The sequence below is a fragment of the Podarcis pityusensis genome, assembly GCF_964106645.2.
Source record: "Podarcis pityusensis genome assembly, chromosome: 6".
Taxonomy (NCBI): domain Eukaryota; kingdom Metazoa; phylum Chordata; class Lepidosauria; order Squamata; family Lacertidae; genus Podarcis; species Podarcis pityusensis.
This window is the reverse complement of record NC_138030.1, coordinates 52,091,965-52,114,755: the sequence shown is the minus strand read 5'-3', so window position 1 is coordinate 52,114,755 and position 22,791 is coordinate 52,091,965. Positions and strand designations below refer to the sequence as shown.

The following is a 22,791-nucleotide window of genomic DNA, read 5'->3' as shown; positions in this document are numbered from 1 at the left end:
AAATAACAGCAGAAAGGGAAGACACAGTGGATCTGATCACAGTTGCTCCCTCATCCACATGCTCACTCACTGGACATCTACAAAAGGGCTGTGGATTAACCTGCATCAGACAGCCTGGTGCCAGAAACAGAGAACAGGAGTGAACAGGGAGCATTAGCTCAGAAACACCTGCCTGCAGGAGACCTACATCATTGTTCATTGATTCCCATTTCACACCCTGTCATAGTAACTTGTTGCTAACAGTTGTCTCTGAAGAAGGGATGAAATATATCCTCTGTGAAAATTCCCCTGGGAAACATAGCTGGACTTTACACAGATAATGAATTTACAGCTCTGCGGTGTCATAAAGAAGTAATTTATCCCACGGGGATGTAGGCTTGGATGGCAATGGTTATTGCTGCTTGTAAATCCATCCATCATGAGAGCTTTCTCATTTGCTTTAGGGAAGGGTCGTAGTTCAGTAGCAGAGTTGAGGCAGAAGGTCCCAAGGTTCAATCCACAGCATCTCCAGGTAGGGCTGCAATTGTTCCTTTTCTGAAACCATGGAAAGCCACTGCCAGCCAGCATGGACAGTACTGAGCTAGATAGACAAATGGCCTGACTCTGTACAAGGCAGTATTTGTCATAAGCAGCATGTTGCTGATCTAAATCTAATTTTTCAGTTCTTCTTCAGGATTAAAGCAAACTCACCTGTTTCCCACCTGTCCCTCATGTTTCAGAGTTCAGCTATCTAAAGATTGTTGGATAATGTAAGTAATGCCTTTCAAAATTACAATGAATTATTTTCCCCAGCCAGTTCCGATGGGGGGGGGGGGGAGTGTAGTAAGAGGAAGAATTAAAGCAGAGCTGACCAAATTACATCCACAAAAGTTGTGACACAATTGTGGTTTGGATTGCATTAGGCTAAGTTGTGGTGGGTGGGTGGTATTGCCTGGTAAAAAGGTAAAGGGACCCCCGACCATTAGGTCCAGTCGTGGCCGACTCTGGGGTTGCGGCGCTCATCTCGCTTTATTGGCCGAGGAAGCCGGCGTACAGCTTCCGGGTCATGTGGCCAGCATGACTAAGCCGCTTCTGGCAAACCAGAGCAGCGCACGGAAACGCCGTTTACCTTCCCACCAGAGTGGTACCTATTTATCTACTTGCACTTTGAGGTGCTTTCGAACTGCTAGGTTGGCAGGAGCAGGGACTGAGCAATGGGAGCTCACCCCGTCCCGGGGATTCGAACTGCCGACCTTCTGATCGGCAAGTCCTAGGCTCTGTGGTTTAACCCACAGTGCCAACTGCCTGGTAGGACAGAGCATATTCCATAGTTGTACATCTTTGATGAAAAGAGCATATTTTGCAGATATAGTAAGTCATTAATGTTGCACCTGCTGAATGTCTGTCTCTATAGGCAAATCCCACCCAGTTGTTCCACAGTGCCTCATTCTGAGTAAGGGTGCAGAAAAATGGCTGCAGAAAGAGGAGAAGCCAGCAGCAAGTCTATCACTGCAGCATGGGGGGAGCAGTATTTAGGAGGAGGAGGAGGTGGTGGGGTGGCAGGGGCATCATTTGCCACCTCAGGTGGCAAAATGTCTTGGGCCATCTCCGTCCATATAACAGCAAGACGAAAGCAAGAAAAAGACACGCTTTTGCATCTTTGTTAGACTCTTACAAAAGGTAGAACATAGACATTTATTCCATGTTATTTACATCCCCCCCACACACATACACTAGTATTCTTTTCTTCTCTTTTTGAAAGGGATGCAGTCCAGAAAGATCATAGATGGAATAGTTTACTGCAAAAGTTAGATCAGGACAAAAATATATGTTAAGTCTTTTACATTCAGTGTATTGTGGTTTATAACGATGGGGAGTTAAGATGCCAGTGTCTCTTTGGGAAGCAAAGCTTTCATCTGTCATATGGAATACATTTATACAGCTGTATATCTTGCTCTTGAGAAAACTGGGAAGCATCGCAACACGGTAGAAAGAGCTTTACAATATCACAATTCAAGGACACAGTCTAACCAGAGAAAAGCACTTGAGGTGGTTGTGGAGCAGGCGTAGTGTAAGGCATGGGGAGAGCCCCAGGGGGCCAGAGAGAGATACGCATTAGACACCTTGCAGGCCTGAGGTGCCTCATCCTCAGCCTAGAACAGGGTTTCCCAAACTTGGGTATCCAGCTGTTTTTGGACTACAATTCCCATCATCCCTGACCACTGGTCCTAGTTAGCTAGGGATGATGGGAGCTGTAGTCCAACAACAGCGGAGACCCTGGCCTGTTGTTGTTGTTTAGTCGTTTAGTCGTGTCCGACTCTTCGTGACCCCATGGACCACAGCAGGCCAGGCACTCCTGTCTTCCACTACCTCCCATAGTTTGGTCAAACTCATGTTCGTAGCTTCAAGAACACTGTCCAACCATCCCGTCCTCTGTCGTCCCCTTCTCCTTGTGCCCTCTGTCTTTCCCAACATCAGGGTCTTTTCCAGGGAGTCTTCTCTTCTCATGAGGTGGCCAAAGTATTGGAGTCTCAGCTTCAGGACCCTGGCCTAGACTCTGACAAAACCTGCTGAGGACATTTTATGCCTTGAGGTACAGTACATTCTCTCTTTCAATTCCACATACACAATTAGATTGCTGGCGACTGAATTTTATCTTAACATTGGTGGCATCTCAGTATCCTCTACAGCAGCTGATGGGGCAACACCCCTACGAGGAAAGGTGCAGCATTTGAGACGTTTTAGGTGACATGGCAGAAGTTTATGAAATTATACATCATGTGAAGAAAGCGGATAGAAAAATGTTCTTTCTCTGTCGTAACATTAGAACTTGTGGACATCCAATGAGGCTGAATGTTGGAGGGCAGTGCACAGTTAAGCTATGGAGGCAGTGATGGTCATGAACTTAGGTGGCTTCAAGAAAGGATTAGACAAATATATGGAGGACAAGGCTATTGATGGCTAGTAGCCATGATGGTTATGTGCTGCTGTGGCGTTTGCCTCCTAGGTGGGTCATAAGGAAAGGGTTAAAATGAGGGTGATGTGATTGGCCAGTGGAAACTGACTGGAGGAGTTAGAGTGAGAGTTGGTGTTGTGTGAAAGTCAGTTGAGAGTTGGGAGTTGAAGAAGGAAGAGGGAGGAATAGTCTGTGGGTTGGTCTAGTTAGTTGGGATAATCAATTTGAAGTTGTTAGGAACGAATAGGACAGTTAAGGAACTAAGATTAAGAAACTGCCAAGAAAAACTAACTGAAACCATAAGCTTGTTCATGCCTATAAAATAAACTTGATTATTTGTTAATGTTACCAACTGACTGGACTCCGTGTGTACCCATGAGAAACGGGTTGGTGGCAGCGAAGAAAGCAATCACAGTGGTGGCACAGGGTCAATAGACCGTCAAACGTTCGGGGGCCCTGTGTGATCGCCACAGCTGCCTTTATAGTCAGAGGCAGTAATGCTTATGAGAGCAGAAGCCCAGCTTAGGAAGCTTGGCACACACCACACTGTCTACCAACTTCTTGCTACTGATCTGCACCCCCAGCATCTGCTACCTGAGGTACTTGCCTCTGTCTGGCAAATGGAAGGGCCGGTGCTAAGAAGGGGAATCCTGCCAGTTGTGGCTTCTCCTGCCAATGGCAGTCCTAAAGGGAAAACATGAAACAAGAACTCTCTCTGTGTGTGAGTTTCATATGTTGATTTCTACTAACCAGCCACTCTAGTTTCATTAACCTCTGTGCCACATAAATTTCTGTGATGCTCAGCTGCTGAATCATAAAAGCAGAAGGGGCCAAAAGACCATCTTTAAAACAAGAGGCAGGACCACCCACCCACCTATCTGTCACCCCAGATCAGGCTGCATGCATAGCAAGTTCCATGAGAATAAACAGAAGGAAACGAATGCACTTAACTTAGATCAGAGAAATGTTAATTGGATGTAGTGAAAATATGCTGAAAAAGTTTTTCAATGTTTAGAAGGACAGCAGAAAGAAAGGTGGCTATGTGCAGACCTCTCCACTAGATGTCACTCTCCTCCTTGCAGAGGAAACCTGAGCCTTTAAATAACTGGAGGAGATTCCTGGAATGCAGAGCCCATCTATGACTGGTGTTTGACAGGGAAAGAAACTGCAGAGACCAGCTCACACAGCAGAAAAGGACGTCAGTGAAGAGTCAGTTTGGAGATTTAGGTGGGAGCTTCAGGCAAAGCCAGGCAGGGATATGTAATACCCCAAAAAATCTAAAAATGACAAAAAAATTCTCTAAATAAAATGGCAGATTAAAAAATAATGGGCACAGCTGTTATCCTGTCCTAGTTTGCAACCTTCATCCCTGCTCATATGGGCTCCCCACTGCCCCCAAGTCTTGTGTTCCGCATCTTATTCTCCTCTACTGGAAACTGCAATGCAATTTTTAAAAAAATTAATTCTATCAAAGGGCTAGAAACTGCAGCTCATACTGTCCCTCCATCACACACACCCCAAACTGGAACAGACCCTAATACAAATGTTCTTCTAGGCATATTAATAACAACACCTGTGTCATTCCAAAGGCTCAGAAGAAAGAAGAACAAATCCCGGAACACAAAATCATTTACAAGAGAACTCTCATTATTTGTGAAGTTTACATAATGTTGGGAGCTGGTGGTCCTGCTGCCCCTTTCATAAAATGGATAAGAATTAGCCTATTTTGTGTTCTTATCATACTATGGCTCAACAAGCAGCCTCAGCAAAGGTCAATGTTCTCATATTCCATGTGGTCCGAGTCCTCTAGTTCAATGCCAGGAACCAGGTTGTAATAATCTACCGACTGGTTCATATAGAGCTTTTCACGGTCTGCAGAATCCTTCAGAACGTCTGTCACACTCACTGTCTCGGCTTCAGACTCCCCACCTGTGTAACCCTCCTCTGCAACGGTCGGTTTTTTGGATCCCGACTTATCTTGCTCAAGGCTTTCCCCATTGGCCTTCACCAAGGAATCATCAGAAGCTCCCAGTTTGATCTCCACCTCTTCATAGAGGTCCCTGCTGCTCCCTAGTAGTGCAGCTGAAGGCTTAAGCAAGACCTGGTTCCTCAACAAGATGTTCTTTTCGCTCTCTGCAGCCGATGCCATAGGCAGCTCACATGGGATGTAGCAGCGATGGTCCCCAGGCTCTTTGGAACCGTTCCTCTCCACTGTAGCCAGACGGCATTCCTTCCCGGCGTGAGGATGGTAGCTGGTTTTCTTCTGCCGCTTGCAAAAGCACCAGGTGACCAAAACCAGAATAGCCACCACAGGCAGGCAAACAAAGAGAGCCGTTAGGCTATGGTTCCGGCACACCTCCTGCTTAGGGATATCTCTGAGATTCAAGCCATGGTAACGTTCTGGGGTGCTACAAGCCACCTCAACGTTAAATGGTGCAGGTAGGCATTTTTCCAGATCTTCAAGCAAGCTGCAAGTACAGTGCCAGCTGTTGTTGGAGAGACCTAGCGTGAGGAGGGAGGGTTTGAAAATCCCTGAGGGAAGGGAAGACAAGTTATTGAAGGCAAGGTGGACCTCCTGGATTTGGTCAGATGCTTTCAGGAATGACTCAGGCAGCTTCTGGAGTTGGTTGCTCTCCAAATGAATGACACGCAAGCTGGGTGCATTTCTTAGGAAACCATCTGGGAGCAAACTTAGCTGGTTATGGTCTAAGTGTAGAATCTCCAATGTAGAAGAGCCATTCTCTGTGTTGATAATGTCTGATATGCCACAGTTTGATAGGTAGAGCTCCCTCAAACCCGCAGTTCCGGCGAAGATGCTCCAGTCCAAGGAGTTGATTTTAGTCCTGGTGAGATTCAAGCAACACATCTCAGGAGCCAATTTGGTCTGCAGTTCCTGGAAATCAACTTCTGCACTGCAGTTGCACGTCTCTTCCAGCGCTCCTAACACGAGTTCTCTTGCTAAGAGGACCACGCCAAAGAGTATGAGTGTCCACCTCTTCTGACCTATAGCAAAAAGATGACAAGCATCAGTGATTTCTCACAGGTTACAGGCGGGAACTAGATGGGAACATTGTTGTTCCTGGTTCACTCACAGATATAAGACAATAATCTGTGAAGTGCCATTGCCTCTAAATTGGATTCCAGCAGTTGTTCACCAAATTCACAAATAATGCATAGGTATTTTTAATACACACACACACAGACACACACACACACAGAGAAAATATTAATGTGTCTGAGCTAAAATTCATATTATAATGTGAATTAGGTTTTAAAGAACCAGGAATACCATTTTATTTAATGCATTAGCACCCCCTAGGGGCAATGTATGCTTAAACACAGTAAACGTTCAATTAAATTATTAAAAGTTTTAACTGGGCTGGATTTGGGTTCATATGCCCTCTTTGGAAATTTAACCCCTGTCCAGTGAAACCTATACAGTGGTACCTCGGGTTAAGAACTTAATTCATTCTGGAGGTCTGTTCTTAACCTGAAACTGTTCTTAACCTGAAGCACCACTTTAGCTAATGGGGCCTCCTGCTGCCGCTGCACCGCCGCTGCACAATTTCTGTTCTCATCCTGAAGCAAAGTTCTTAACCTGAGGTAATATTTCTGGGTTAGCAGAGACTGTAACCCTGAATTGTATGTACCACTGTAATGAGTATCAGCTTCAGCTCACTGCGAAAGGAGCTTAGAGTGGTACATATTTGACTATTCTATTCTTGTAATTATAACTTATGAAGCAACAACTCCATTACTTCCTAGTATTTCAATGGGAACACACACCTGGAAGCTTCTGGTGGCTGATGACATCACTGGTTTGTGCCCCTGCTGGTCGCTGGAGCTTATCACCATACAAGTGTGGCATCACAGAACAATATTCTTCCTTGAATGTCGATAAGGATCAAGACCCAGAGGCCAAAGGGTTGAGTGCTCTCCTCCTCTTATCAGCAACCAAGGGCTCTGAGGAAGACTGTGCTATACCACTGCACCTGTACTTCACCCCCACCCCCCAAATAGCCTGGTGACCTTAATCACACCACGCTTGTCACTGAGGGCACTGTGGAGTCACAGTGAACAGCATGACTCTCCTCCAAGTGCTCAGTTGCTGGTATGAGAAAGGGCAGCTACTACTGACCAGATTCAGGCAGCAGGATATCCAAATCTGGGCCTGGATATATATAGCCTGTTGGTTGAGGCTGATAGGAGTACATTTAAACTTCATAATTTACAGCTTTATAACTTGCTTGTTGTTTAGTCGTTTAGTCATGTCCGACTCTTCGTGACCCCATGGACCAGAGCACACCAGGCACTCCTGTCTTCCACTGCTTCCCGCAGTTTGGTCAAACTCATGCTGGTAGCTTCGAGAACATTATCCAACCATCTCGTCCTCTGTCGTCCCCTTCTCCTTGTGCCCTCCATCTTTCCCAACATCAGGGTCTTTTCCAGGGAGTCTTCTCTTCTCCTGAGGTGGCCAAAGTATTGGAGCCTCAGCTTCAGGATCTGTCCTTCCAGTGAGCACTTAGGGCTGATTTCCTTAAGAATGGATATGTTTGATCTTCTTGCAGTCCATGAGACTCTCAAGAGTCTCCTCCAGCACCATAATTCAAAAGCATCAATTCTTCGGCGATCAGCCTTCTTTATGGTCCAGCTCTCACTTCCATACATCACTACTGGGAAAACCATAGCTTTAACAATACGGACCTTTGTTGGCAAGGTGATGTCTCTGCTTTTTAAGATGCTGTCCAGGTTTGTCATTGCTTTTCTCTCTGCAGTGATCATGGAGCCCAAGAAAATAAAATCTCTCACTGCCTTCATTTCTTCCCCTTCTATTTACCAGGAGGTGATGGGACCAGTGGCCATGATCTTAGGTTTTTTTATGTTGAGCTTCAGACCATATTTTGAGCTCTCCTCTTTCACCCTCATTAAAAGGTTCTTTAATTCCTCCTCACTTTCTGCCATCAAGGTTGTGTCATCTGCATATCTGAGGTTGTTGATATTTCTTCCAGCAATCTTAATTCTGACTTGGGATTCATCCAGCCCAGCCTTTCGCATGATGAATTCTGCATACAGTGGTACCTCAGGTTAAGAACTTAATTCATTCTGGAGGTCCATTCTTAACCTGAAATTGTTCTTAACCTGAGGTACCACTTTAGCTAATGGGGCCTCCTGCTGCTGCCACACTGCCGCTACACGATTTCTGTTCTCATCCTGAAGCAAAGTTCTTAACCCGAGGTACTATTTTTGGGTTAGTGGAGTCTGTAACCTGAAGTGTCTGTAACCCGAGGTACCACTGTATATAATTCCGATTTGCAGGAAGTCACTCCTTTAGTATTGCAACACCTGTCCTCTGGAACTACTGACACAAGGCAGGCACCCCTTCACTATACTGTTTTAGATGCTTGCTAAAAACTCATCTGTTCCAGCAAACATATCCAGACACATAATTTAGTGCTTTCATTGGCCATCAATCACTGACTCGAACACCTAGCCCAAGAAAGAGACATTTGCAACTGTTTAGTATTATAATCCTCTGAATTGAAGGAGGCTTCCTTCAGGAGTGGTCTTGCATATTCTTCCTTCCTGGCAGCTGGAACCATTCCCTGTGCTAGGAAGGCATTTATCATCTCCTGAACCTAGTCCCTTTCCAGTAGCTGCAAAAAGCCATGAAACACAAAGGTTGAACACACAAGTGCTAGGCTGGGTCTACTGTACCTAAGACTAGCATTGACTACCACCCTAAATGTTGTTGGGCTCCAACTCCCTTCAGCCCCCACCAGCATGGCCAATGGTCAGGGATGGTGGCAGCTGTAGTCCAGCAATATCTGGAATGCCACACATTCTCCTCTCCTTCTTTAAGGAAGTCAGGAAGAAGGATCTAAGTAATTGTGTTCCCTCTAAGTTTGCCCCACTGATCTTCAGTGCAGAGCCAACCACTCCCTGCCACTTGTATTGAGGTGTCTCCCTCAGCCCTTCCTGTGTTGGTTACCTAGGCACTCTCATACGCTGATAGGGTTTCTGAAGCAACCAGACCAAATGCAAACAAAGAATTGCCTCCAAATCCCTTGCAAACAGTGATTAGCTCCATTTTTGCTGTTAACACAGCTCAGAGAAGTAATCACACTCTTGCTATGGTGGCCTTTAGACATTATATCAGCACCACGGGAGGCATTTTTCAAGGAGTGAACGAGCCCTTAGTACAGATATTACTCACCACAGCCTGGGCAGGGCTGAGCATGAAGACCTTTCCTTGGAATTGTTACCTATCCTGCCAAAAGGAGTTTTGATTCTGTGATGTGGGGAAAGCCGCAAACTGGCCCCATCCATGTGGTCCTGGGTTTCAAATGGTACTGCCCCACTGTGGGATGAACCCATTGACAAAAACAGCTCCCAAACCAGTGTTAGAAACTGAGATATGAAAGCTAGGAGCTAAATGGCACCTTAAACCTAGGTTATAGGAGCAACAACGGAATGTCTAGCCGCACTTTTTTATAACAAGAATACGAAGCTAAAAATGAATGAACTGCGGCTAAAATCTTATGTTCATTTTTCACACGGTCTAGTCCTCATCTGAAGACTGCAGAAAACAAAGCCATGCTTCCCTGCCCACCCAACTAATATTCTTAAGAGGGTCCCTTCTGCAGTCTTCAGAGAGTGGCTGGAAGTGGGGAGGCAGAAAAAGGTCCTCTTTTCCTTCCACTCTGCAGACAAGCCCTGGATTCTCCTTTACCCTCTTTCCTTCATATAAATATATCTTTTTGGCACCACAATTAACACATATTAAAGGCCTATACAGCTGATGGCAGAGACACCCACCTTGAGTGTCCAGTTTGCAAACCTTAGGTTTAAGGGTCCTTCAATGATCCTACTCCAAAATTTGATTTTAAACATCACTGTGAAAGTCTGAGGTAGATAACACTTTAACATGCACTACTTAAACCATCGTAACTAACTGGCTAGTATATTTCAAATTAAAAGCACATCATACATTAAAAGTACATTAAACAAGGCAACTAAAACCTAAACAAAACATGCTGGGTTTAAAAGAAAAGAAAAGAAAGTTTTCAGGTCCCCAATCCATGCACGTTTTACTTGGGAGGAAGCCCCATTGAACTTGATTGGGACTTACATCTGAGTAACAGTGGCAATTTTAATTTGAAATCTTAGATGCAGTACTGTGCCTAAGAGCTCAGAAACTGTTCATGTTCATTAAATTCCCTGTCGCAAAATGCGCCTAGAACAATGGGAGTTTCGAACGCTGTCCCAAACTGCTGTGATAACATTTCTCTCAGTCTAGCGTACCTCACAGGGTTGTTCTGAGGATAAAATTGGGAGTGGGAGAACCATCTATACCACTTTGTGCTCCTTGGAGAAGAGGTAGGCTCAAAATGTAATAAATAAATAAAATTAATGAAAAGTTTCTCTGGAATGCAATATGGAGCACCTTAAAAGCTTAGTGCATAGGTCAAGCAATATAATAGGCAGGCTGGTTTTCATGGGACCAGAAGGATCCACTGAAAGGATCCACTCTAATAGGCAAAGGTTAGGCAGACAGCACATAGTTCAGGGGAAGTGAACCCAATGCGATCTCACTGAGTGCTTGACGCATTTTAAGTGCATCTGAAGCTGCTTCTAATAAACATTTCACAAGGGGAGAGGAAAGCTGGCTGCAGAGAAACCCTTCTGCAGTGATGCCATCAGGGTAGGGCTTTGGGGCTGATGCCCGGGGCTCCACTCCGCAGAAGGAGCAAGAGGTTCCCCCAAACACAGAAGGGCTGTCTTGTTACATTTTGAAGCGAGCAAAGTCATAATAATTTAAAAAGGGCATTTCCAGAAGTCCAGAGTCTAAAACAAATTGCTAGAGTGCACTACTTCCTCTCTGTCAGTCATGTAGTGACCTTGTGACGGTATGGAAAAAAGGAAACCAGAATGATTGGAACTGTGTTTCTGAAGCTTTTGTAACCTGGAATAGGGTGTTTGGGTTTTTCTATGGATTAGAACAGAAAGCACAATTTACCCTTGCACTCAAGAGAGGTGCTCTAATGGTAGCCAAGAGGCTGATATTGATGAACTGGAAGAATAAAGATTGGATTGATATGATAACACTTGCAACCTACGAACGGACTGCTTACAGACATAGACTCTGCTTGGATAAGTATGACAATATTTGGAACAAATTTATACAAAATGTAGTATACTATTAATATTTCTATTAGGATAATATCAAATTTATAAAAGAATATATGGGTTAGGGTATTTTTTGTACTGTATATATTCATATAATTTTTTTCCCCTTTACACAGTTCTGTGTTTTGTTCCTTTCCCTTTTTCTTCTTCTTTTTGTATCACTTTACTGCTTTATATTTGATTTTTTCCCAATAAAATATGAATTAATTAAAGACAGAGAGAGAGAGAGATTTTGTTGGTCTGCTCCCAGAATGATGGGCAGGCATCCTTGCAACTAACGATCAATATTGCCCGCAACTCTGCCCACTCTTCCCCTTTACTCAAGGGTTCAGGATGAGGCCAGGCTTCCTGGGCAATGGTGATGTTTCTGGAATTCTCTCATGCCTGTCAGGGAGACTCATTCCCTTGGAAAGATGCCACTGCCCATGTATGGGCAGAAAGAGGGAGGATCAATGCTGCTTGGGGCCTCTGTGTTTCAACAGGCAGAGAGTGGTGGATGAATCCAAAACACTGGCTTAACTTTTTTAAGGCATGTCTTGGCACACAGTTTGGAAATCCCTGGACTAGAATGTACCATGTAGAAACTCTTGCTAGTAGATTCCAGGGGCGGGGAGGCACAACCTCAAACTGGTGCTCATATATATATATCATGTATTTACAACATTTATCTGCTGTAACTGGATGCCATTTCACTTATATAAATAAATGACTTCAGTCCCAAATATCTGAAAGACAGTCTCCTTCCTTGCAGCACCTCTTGGGTGTTAAAGTCCTTCACCCTCTGAAGCTCAGGCGTGGGGTTGACCCATGAGAGAGAGTTCTCTGTGGCTGCCCCTACATTGTGGAGTTCAGTCCCCACAGAGGTGTGTCTGGCACTTTCATTGTACAGCTTTCATCCTATGCTGAAGATATGCACCTCTTAACCCTTGCCTTTGACACTTGAGAGATATAAATAAATTTAGGACCCACTCTAGTTGCAATTGTAATTTGTTTTAAGGTGTTTTTAAAGTTGTATTTTACATTGTTCTGATCTGGGACAGCTTAATTCTGAGCTTTTAAGACCTCAGACCTAGATTTCTAAAAGCTAAATTGCTTCTTATTTGTCTCTCTTGACAACCTCCCATCTTATAGCCAAGCCAGCCGCTACTTGTGTTTCTACAATGTTATGCTTCTGCCATTGTGTGTAATCGGAAGCTGTGGTGCTTTGGAACCTGTTCAGGAGACATTGATTTTATCTAGGCAGTGCTGGAACAATTAAAATACCTTGGGCCGGAATAGGGTCCCTCCCTGGACTCTTCCTGAGCAACGATGTCAGCTTTTCCTCCCCAGGCTATTGTCCTTAAAGGTCCAGTGACCATTCCCAACTCGTAAAGCAGCTTATTAAAATTAGTGCCCGATTCCCTGAGAAATGTAAAAGCGGCAAAGAGCAGCAGCTGTACCTCTGTTAGTGTGAACAGAAACCTGCACTATTTTGGCCGGGAGCAAAATTGTTTTTTTCCAGAAGAGTCATGATTAAACTGTAGATTTGTATTTGTCATGGAATCATAGGATGTAAATTAGTACAGCACTAATGAGTTTCCCAAAAAATTGAGACAAATTCGTGGTAGTCAGGCCAAAACAATATCTGTTAAGGTACAATTTTGTGGGAGGGACGCAGACCCGAAATTTTCTAGCTGCTAAAATCATATGCTTGACAATGGATGGCTTGCTTCACAAATGTGCTTTTGTTGTACCATTTCCTTTGAAGCATCTGACTCAGGCTGCTGTTAGGCACAGGATATTAGATTCGATCCATAGCATTCACAAGGCAGTCTGTGATCCCTTTGTTTACAGCCTCTGGGCCGGCCCTAACATTATGCCAATTGAGGCGGTTGCCTCGAGCAGTGGATACTGGATGGTGGCAGCAGCAACCATCCTCCTTGAGCTGGCAGAAGTAAGATCCCAGTAGTGGGAATGCTTGCTGTGTCCCATAGGCTCCTTCTCCCAATGTGTCACAGACAGCACAACTGTGAGCAGGCAAAGAGGCACCACCCAGCCCAGGCCATAAACTCCCACAGGCATCACACACTCCAGTCATGTGATATGTATTGGTGCAGCTGCTGCAACACAGCATTACTTTCTGCAGGTAGCATATAGGCGTCAAGCAGAGTGGAAGCAAGGTGCTGGAGGACAGAGCTGTGTGTGTGTCATGCAACCTGGCCTGCCCCCCATTAGTACATAAGAAAAGCCCTGCTGGATCAAACCAAAGCCCCATCTAGTCCAGCATTCTGTTCTCAACATGGTCAACATGTTGATGCCCACAGGAAGCCCACAGGCAATATGTGAGCGTGACAACACTCGCCCTACCCACTAAGCTAGCCTGCTAGTGAGAGATGCTGCCCCATCAAAAGCATTGAAGTAGGATTCAGTTGCTAGTCTAATCCGCATCTGTGTGTGCAACTGAGGAGGAGGGAATATTGTCCTTTGCCCCAGGCAGCAAAATTATTGGGTCAGCTATGAGTTTTATTCTTCTTACCCCATTTCCCATACCTGGTCCAGGTAGCTCTCTCAGGTGGTGAGTGCACATCTCTCCCCCGCCTCCTTTTCTAGCATAACATGCACATGGAAAGCTGAATCATATATCCCTGGTAGGGAAGTTAATGAGCTTCAAAGTAAGGCAGAATGCATTGACCCTCTCCCTGCTAGGGGAGGTCATGAGTTCTCCGTTTCCATGTTATTCTGAAAGCACAAAATCCAGGTATGCAGCTGACTCACAGGCACACTCTCACCATTTCCTGCATTGTGAAATGCTGCCCTAAGGTGGCCACTTCCCATCGCTAGACCTCTGTTTACAGCCTTGTTACCAGGGTAAAATAGCTCTCTTGCGGGCAGAAACAAATGGCCAGAATGCTCATGGGTGCTGGGCATTGCACCACTCCACAGTGCAGGTGAAAGACTGCCTATTTTAATACTCCCCATGTACACTAGACCACAGTTGTCTGCCTGCAAGGGGTGGGATGTATCATCTCATTTGCCTCTGAACAGTGATTCAGAATTTATCGTCACCACATACTTCTTGCTCAGACATCCTAGCGATGGCTCTAATGTTCTTTTCTGCCTAACCCGTCAGGCAAGCTACCCTGCTTGCCCTACCCTGCTCCACACCTTACACCCAGGTCTGCATTGCGATATCTTGCAATAGGATGCCTATATCCCACACTGTAACCCTGTGAGAGACACTGCTCTTTTCACCTGCTCCCTTCTCATGGGCAGCCCCTCCACAGTCTCACATGCTACATTGGGCCAGGATAGACAAATGATGTATTGCGTCCATGCTGTGCGACTTGCACAAGTGACGCGAGGACGTCGCACAACGTGCACACACGGCGTGTGCACGGTTGACATGGAATTTTGAGGTGGCTCAGCCTCTGCTTGAAAATGTGGGGGGCCCTCGGCCTCCGCCCCCCTCAGATGGCACCCCTGCCCCCTGCACACCACAATTCCATGTACAGAAGTTGACGGGACAGGTTCCTGAATCTTACTTCAACATTTGTGACAGGGCAGCATCCTCCACCACACGAGGGCAGGCACCTGTAGCACACACAGCTCCACCCTCCAATACCTGCTTGCCACCCCTGAGCATTTGCCACCTGAGGCAGCTGCTTCACTTTGCCTAATGTTAGGACTGGCTCTGGGACCAGCTCTGGCTATTCCTTCCCCAGCTCTTCTTCAAAGGAGGAGTAGAACTTTGGGGAGCTGACACACTGGTGCCGCCACTGTACGCTGAATGTTCCCCCAGTAACCAATTCTGTGCCAGGGGAAGTATGTAAACCTGGAGAGAAAGCAGCTGCCTCAGGGGAATTGCCTGGTGTGTAACAATTATACCAGCACAGCCATTGCTCTGCGCAGTGCACCCTTGGTGACCTTTAGTGAAGTTTACTATTTGCTTGGTTACAAAAATATAGCAAACAAGCTATCAAGCCTTTACAGAGCCACCCATTCCTCTCCCAGGGACTGCTGCCCCCTAGAGTCCTGGGGGTGCAAGTGACTCGGAGAGAAGGGCAATTGAGGAACTGTGGGAAACCCGGCCGAAAAGATGGAAAGCGATACCCTCCCTTGGACCTGCTTCGCGCCGCCAGGCAGTGGCGATGAGAGAAACGTTTCATTTCTTCCCCCAGAAGAGCTAAATGCAGCTGCCCTGATGCTCACGCACTTTCACCCACGAGAATACGGTCCAGCACGAGGTATCTTTTTACCTTCTTTTGTTACGTCCTGCGGCACACAAAATACTCTGAAGAGCAGTCCTATCCCCCCACCCCACCTGTTTGCGTTTTTGAAAAGGGTGAAGTCTCTCCCCCCTCCCCTGCATGTTTGGCTGAAAAGAGGAGAAACGGATACTCAGGGCCCTTTGACTGCGGGGCAAAACAGGGAGGCAAGAAAGCGGATTTTCCTCCTCAGTGGCCGCCTCCCCCCCCCCCGCCGCCTGGATCAGACTTGGAACAATGAGGCCCCTGTTTCTTTAAGACTCGCCGGCCGAAACTCCGCGTTCTTCTCCCTCAAAATAACTTGACCAGAGGGAGCCTGGTCTCCTGGGATACAAGGTCAGAAACCGAGGGCATCTTCTCTCTGCTTCATGGCAAACCACCTCGGGCCGAGCCAAGAAATGGCAGGGAGACCCTCGTCGCCGTCCCAGATTGCTTTCCCCCTTGACAGATCAGCTTAGCGCTCCTGGGAACCACGCAGCTCGCTTTTCCCACACAGGCAAGCAGGGCAGCTGCGCGCGATCCCCACCCCCAAACTCTTAGGGTGTAGCGGGGATTAGACGAGGGCTCCCCCTATAGATGGGGGGAGATGCAACCTGACCCCCCCCCCGCCTCTCCCCAAAGTCTCATTGACCCACTGATTCATTCATCCAATATCTCGGCTGCGCTGGACGGACGCTCGTAAGGGAGCAGGAAACGCAAGGGGGCGCTCTCGGGCGGGAGGGGTAAGGGGAACCCTAGGCGAACCCCACCCGCCTCGCCCAGGGCGGCGGGGGTGGCGCGCCCAGCCCTGAAGGTGTCCCGGCACTCACCTGCCCCGTCCCGTCCCATTCTCTGGGCGCGTTGCGGGGAGCCTCTCTCAAGGCTCTTCCATACCTCAGGCGCTCCGGGCTGCTTGGCGGTGCGCGATCTCTGCCGCCGGGCAGCACTTGGCTCTGCCTTCTTCCCCGGGGCGTGGCCCCCGCGGAACTCTTGCAAACGGCGCCTCGCCTGGGCTAGAAGCAAGCCGGCAGGCGCCTCAGCGCCACGATCCGCTCACCCAGCACACTGGAATTTCAGGGCAGCTGCGCGCATCTAAAAGTCAGGACAAACCTCTTTTTCCGCACCTTCCATTTGGCCTTTGCTGAGAGAAATGTTGCGTGGTTCTCTTGGCGTCCTGGCAGCCTGGCCTCTGTTCTTTACCCAGGCTGCGAAATCCACCTTGTGATCACCTGCTGAAGAATTCTGTGCAGTTGGGAAGTTTGCACCAAGAGAAATTGATCTAATAGAAGCATCATCATTTTTAATATATATTTTAGATTCATGCTAGATATTCAAACGAATATTAATATGTGTATGTATCATGTTTACAGCTCCAGCTTTCAGGGTATGGTTTTGTAATACTATCATCGTCAGTAATAATATTTGCATTCCCATTGTCTATTGTCTGCTTGACAACTTGGTATGTTCACCAGGATACCTCAAGCCACTTATCTGGTCAAAATGATATATACAGTTGCCTATAAAGGCTCATCTCATCATGAAACCAGAGCAGTACCCACCAGAGAATTTACTGAGCTAGCCTCAGGGGAATAAATGAAAGCAGTACAGCCAAAGCATTCACTTCAGAACTTGCTTGTGGGGACTAGATCCTTTGCCTCGAAGGGAATGCGCTTTCGGGAGCCAGGACATTGAACTGGAGCTTTAGAACAAGGATGGAGAAATTATGGCCCTCAAGGTGTTGTTGGACTCCTAACACTGGAGAGCTATTGATAGTCAGTGTGGTCTGTACAAGGCTAGAGAGATCGTTTTTAACCCTTTGGCATTCTATTATACATCTGACATACATGGGAGGAAGGTGCATGGAAATAAATTAAACTTCCAAGTGAGCAGAGGGGGTGAAGGTGGGGGCCTGTCTGAGTCAGTGATTTCAGATGCCATTTGTCTGTCCTGATGCCAGGATGTTTGTCCAGCCAGTGCAGCAGGAACATAGACACCCCATGGCTTATGGCCCCCAAAGCATGCACAATTCAAGCCCCTTTCCAATGACCCACCACCTAGCCCGGTTTTACTGATTTATTAATTCCGAATCCCGCATTGCAACATTTTTTTTTTTTTTTAAATAAATTTTTATTAGGGTTTAACGTACAAAGTAAATATAGTAAACAATATAGCATATATCTTAACATAGTTTCATACCATCTTTGGACTCCCTCACATCTCCCGCTCCCACTTTCATCGTTATAACTTTTTGCCAGCAATTTATCATCTTGTTTACATTCTTATGTCCCATCTATTTATTTATAATCTTGTAGTTTTTGAAATAAAATTATATTTTCTCAATCTCACTTATCATCTTAAATCATCTAATTTCGTGGTGCTCGATTATTTACGATCTAGCATCCTGCTTAACATTCATTCAAATTACAGTATTTTTGTAAATAAATCTTGAATTTCTTCCAATCCTCCTCCATCGTCTCCTCTCCCAGGTCACGGATTCTGCCGGTCATCTCGGCCAGTTCCATATAGTCTATCAGTTGTATCTGCCATTCTTCCAGTGTGGGTAAATCTTGAGCTTTCCAGTGCTTTGCAAGAAGTATCCTTGCTGCTGTTGTTGCGTACATAAAAAATGTCCAATCCTTCTTTACCACCCCTTGGCCGACAATGCCCAAAAGAAAGGCCTCTGGTTTCTTAGTGAAGGTATACTTAAATACCTTTTTCAGTTCATTATAAATCATTTCCCAGAACGCCTTCACTTTAGGACAGGTCCACCAGAGGTGGAAGAATGTTCCTTCACTCTCTTTACATTTCCAACACTTATTATCAGACAGGTGGTATATTTTTGCAAGTTTGACTGGGGTCATATACCATCTATATATCATTTTCATTACATTTTCTTTCAAAGCATTGCATGCAGTAAAATTCAGCCCAGTACTCCACAACCTTTCCCAGTCCTCAAACATGATATTATACCCAATGTCCTGCGCCCACCTTATCATAGCCGATTTAACCATTTCATCTTGTGTATTCCATTTTAACAGCAAGTTGTACATCCTTAAAAGTACCTTAGATTTTGGTTCTAACAGTTCTGTTTCTAGTTTCGATTTCTCCACCTGGAACCCTAGTTTCTTATCATTTTTAAAAACTTCTTTAATCTGAGCGTAGTGTAACCAGTCTCGCACTTTATCCTTCATTTTCTCCAAGCTCTGCAATTTCCAGTTGTCTCCATCTTTTTCTAGTATTTCCCAATATTTTGGCCATTTGGCCTCCATATTGGGTCTTTTTCGGGCCTTAGCTTCCAAGGGTGAGAGCCACCTTGGAGTTTTATTTTCCAACAAGTCTTTATATTTTGTCCAGACATTAAACAGTGATTTTCTGACAGTATGGTTCTTAAAGGCCTTATTGACTTTAACCTTGTCATACCATAAGTATGCATGCCATCCAAAAGTATTGTTAAACCCTTCCAAATCCAACACGTCAGTGTCTTCAAGAAGTAGCCAATCTTTTAGCCAGCAGAAAGCTGCGGCCTCATAATACAACTTTAAATCTGGCAGGGCAAAGCCCCCTCTTTCTTTTGCATCAGTTAATATCTTAAGCTTAATTCTGGGCTTTTTGCCCTGCCAGACAAACTTAGAAATATCTCTCTGCCACTTCTGAAAGCACTCCGTCTTATCCAAAACCTGGAGTGTTTGAAACAAAAACAACATCTTTGGCAATACATTCATCTTGATAGCAGCAATTCGGCCTAACAAAGAAAGTTTCAATTTTGTCCAACTGTCTAAATCTCTCTTAATTTCTGCCCAACACTTTTCATAATTATCCTTAAATAGACTTAGATTTTTTGCTGTTATGTTTACCCCTAGGTACTTAACTTTTTTAACCACATTTAGTTCTGTCTCTTTCTGAAACCGTTCTGACTCTGTATCTGTCAAATTCTTCCCCAAAACCTTAGTTTTCTGTTTATTTAATTTAAATCCCGCCACCCGACCAAAATCATAAATCAGTTGTAATACTCTTTTCGTACTAGACTCTGGCTCCTGTAAGGTCAAAACCAAGTCATCTGCAAAAGCTTTAAGCTTATATTGTTTCTCTCCGACCTGGATTCCTTCCACCAACCGGTCCCCTCTAATCATATTCAGGAGCACTTCCAGAACCGAAATAAATAACAGAGGGGAAATAGGGCAGCCTTGTCGTGTTCCTTTTTCAATTTTAAACTCTTCTGTAACCACATTATTAACTATCAGTTTAGCTTTCTGCTCTGAATATATCGCTTCAATCCCATTCTCAAAACCCCGTCCCACTCCCATTTCTTTTAAATTTCCCTTCATAAATTTCCAGGAAATGTTGTCAAAGGCCTTCTCCGCATCTATAAAAATTAAAACTGCTTTTGTATTTATATCTGTTTGCAAAAGTTCCAAAATGTCAATAATGTTCCTTGTATTAGCAAACAAGTGTCTGCCTGGGAGAAAGCCTGCCTGGTCTCCCGCATTGCAACATTAACCAGGGAGAAGCAATTTTGTTACAGTTTAACTCTGTGGTGCTTTGCTTTACCCCCACCCCCACCCGCTGTGAATCACCTTTTGCACACAGCTCCTTTTCTCTGCTAGCCCTTTTCCTTTACACAGGAATACTCTTTTCTCTCTGCACTCAGAGTCAAATGCACTCTTTCCTCTCTTTGCACAAGATCTGCATCCTTCTCTCACTTGTGCTACTATTATTCTCTTTCCCCATCTGCAGTTCTCATGACTTCCCCATTCACAGAACTTGCTGCTTTCCCGGACACCTCAAATATACATCCTCTTTCCTCCTGCCACTGCAAATAAATCACACCCTCTGCTCCTCATTGCACCTCATAGTACTACAGCAAATATCCCACCTCTATGTCACCCAACTTTTCTCCTTCTCCAGCCCCCAGGCCTCTCTACACCTTTATCTCTAAGCTTCTGTATTTGGTTTCTCTTTCTGCCCTACCGAGTTCAGTGGCAGTAGCCCACAGGTCTTTTGCTCTTCCAGCAACCCACATGTTAAGGGAGATGCAAGGTGGCCATGTTGTGTGGCTGGCTCCTGTAACAGACTGGCAAGGTAAAGTTAAAGGGACCCCTGACCATTAGGCCCAGTCGTGACCAACTCTGGGGTTGCAGTGCTCATCTTGCTTTATTGGCCGAGGGAGCCGGCGTACAGCTTCCGGGTCATGTGGCCAGCATGACTAAGCCGCTTCTGGTGAACCAGAGCAGCGCACGGAAACGCCGTTTACCTTCCCGCCGGAGTGGTACCTATTTATCTACTTGCACTTTGACGTGCTTTCGAACTGCTAGGTTGGCAGGAGCAGGGACCGAGCAACGGGAGCTCACCCCATCGCAGGGATTCGAACTGCCGACCTTCTGATTGGCAAGTCCTAGGCTCTGTGGTTTAACCCACAGCGCCACCTGCTGCACCTGCTTGAATCCCTTCTGGAAGCAGGTATATCAGCATTTGCCAATGTAGCAGGGGTGGGTGGGGTGTTCCAAAACTTTGCTTTCCAGGCAGTTGCTGGAAATCTGGCTTTTGTCACTCTCTTCATGACAATACTCCTCCCTGCTGCCTCTGCAATGCACCTTCCTGCTCATCAATGGTCCTTCATCAAACTGGAGGGAGGATTTGAGTGGGTCAGTTTTGTTAGCTCAACCTCACAGTAAACAATACTCGACTTTAGAATTACAAGCGTAAAGTGGATTATTAATATAAGCAAATTAACATTGGGGTTCCCCTTCTTGCCCAACCAAAAGAGGTAGAAACAATCCTCCTTATATGCACTGATGTACTGATTAATTGGCCCCTTGGGCCTGGGTAGTAACTCTTACTACCCAGGGAAAAACCCAGGCTAGTGGTTTAACTGCGAAACATGCAGGCACCTGGGGGACATGAACTGACTGGCTGATTAATTGGCCACTAGGGCCTCTCAGCAGCTCTAGCAATGTATATCTGCTCTGGAAAAGTCTATTTGGATATGCTTACCCAGTTCCATTTTAGTTTTGTGCCTTGAGATTTGGGTCATCTGACAGAAGAACCAGGTGACACAAATCCAAAAGCGCAAAATTTGGAGCAAACCTACACAATTTGTGTAAAGAATGATGGATTGAAACCAACCTGCATACCCTCCAACATTCCTCCAATGAAAATAGGGACATTCTAAGGGAAAGTGGGACATTTCAGGATCAAAACAGAAACTGGGACGGCTTCTCTAAATCAGGGACATCCCTGGAAAATAGGGACACTTGGAGGGTCTGAACCTGCATCGCTTGGCATCTTTTAGCTTTAATTCCAAGACTGAGGAAGAGTTATGTGTAATCCAAAAGCTTGCTTCCGTCATGTTTTCACAGCTAGTTGTTTTAAAAGTATATAATTGCATTTTGTGTGTGTGTGCTATGTGGGGTTGATCCAGCTAACAAACACTCTGATCCTCTTAATCCTCCATTAGAGCTTTGGGTTTATGAGACTGCTGAGAGATCACTGGTGCTTCACAATTTTTATGTTCAGTATACGTCAAATGAAAGTTGGCAGTTCAAAATTTTAAGCTGTCTTCCTGATCTTGCCATGATCAGTTGCAAAATTTGCATTGAACATAACAGGGTCAAGACAACTCCCTAGAAACCTTTCCTCCTACTGATAGCAGAGCTTTGGGAAGGTGGCATGAGGCTCTGGCAGGGTCCTAGAGTCCTCCCAGCTCCTTCCTAAAGCTGGGAAAGCACTAACTAGGTTTTGGGAAGGAGAAGGGGGGACTCTAGGACCCTGCCAGAGCCCCCACACCTCCTTTCCAAAGCCCGTGCCTCACTTACCTGGCTTTGGGAAGGCAGCATGGTGGCTGCTTTGTGTTGGACCCTCCTGGCCTAGAGAGTGCAATCCTGCATTTGGCCTGTAGGCCAGAGCATCTCTACCCCTGAAGCAGGGCTTCCCAATCCCAACGTGATTGTGATTTCGTTGGTTGCCAGGGCAGAGCTTTCACACAGCAGTAGGGGGAAATTACCAGTATGCTTCATTGTAGGAATCGGCCTAGAGGAGGGCCAAAGTAGAATTGGGTAGTTTTTTTGGATCGGTTTGGAATAACTTTGCTTGGGTTCTTGGTGATCTCTTCTACAAGATCAGTTTTATCCCACAATCAGAAGTCTTTTATCTACTGAATGAATTATGATGGGACCATCCAGCAAAGGAATATTAAGCACTCTATGTAGATCAGCCAGCAGAAGAGACTGACTGTATCCAAACAGATTCAGAAACAAAGAGAAGTCTACGTACATCAAGAGAACATTGGAGGGCTCTGCAAAGACTAGTTTAGCATAGGTACACCAGCACCCTGTGAACAATACAAGTCTCATAGCAACAGGCACAACAGTATTCTGGCCCCAGGGACTTTTCAGGGAAAAAACCAAAAAAAGTGGTGTGCAGAAAAAGGGAAACAAGCCCAGAGGAACT

At 45.6% G+C, this 22,791-nt stretch overlaps 1 protein-coding gene across 1 annotated transcript; it reads right to left on the bottom strand.

The window, feature by feature from the left end:
- Nucleotides 1–1,655: 1,655 nt before the first annotated feature.
- On the bottom strand, nucleotides 1,656–22,187 carry LOC308479079 (uncharacterized protein). The gene is made up of 3 exons (XM_081009505.1): nucleotides 22,158–22,187; nucleotides 16,470–16,574; nucleotides 1,656–5,938 (listed from the first exon to the last, which is right to left on the bottom strand). The coding sequence occupies exons 2-3, from the start codon at nucleotides 16,474–16,476 to the stop codon at nucleotides 4,698–4,700; spliced, it is 1,248 nt and encodes a 415-aa protein (XP_080865631.1). The 5' UTR covers nucleotides 16,477–16,574; nucleotides 22,158–22,187; the 3' UTR covers nucleotides 1,656–4,697.
- Between the last annotated feature and the right edge of the window lie 604 nt (nucleotides 22,188–22,791).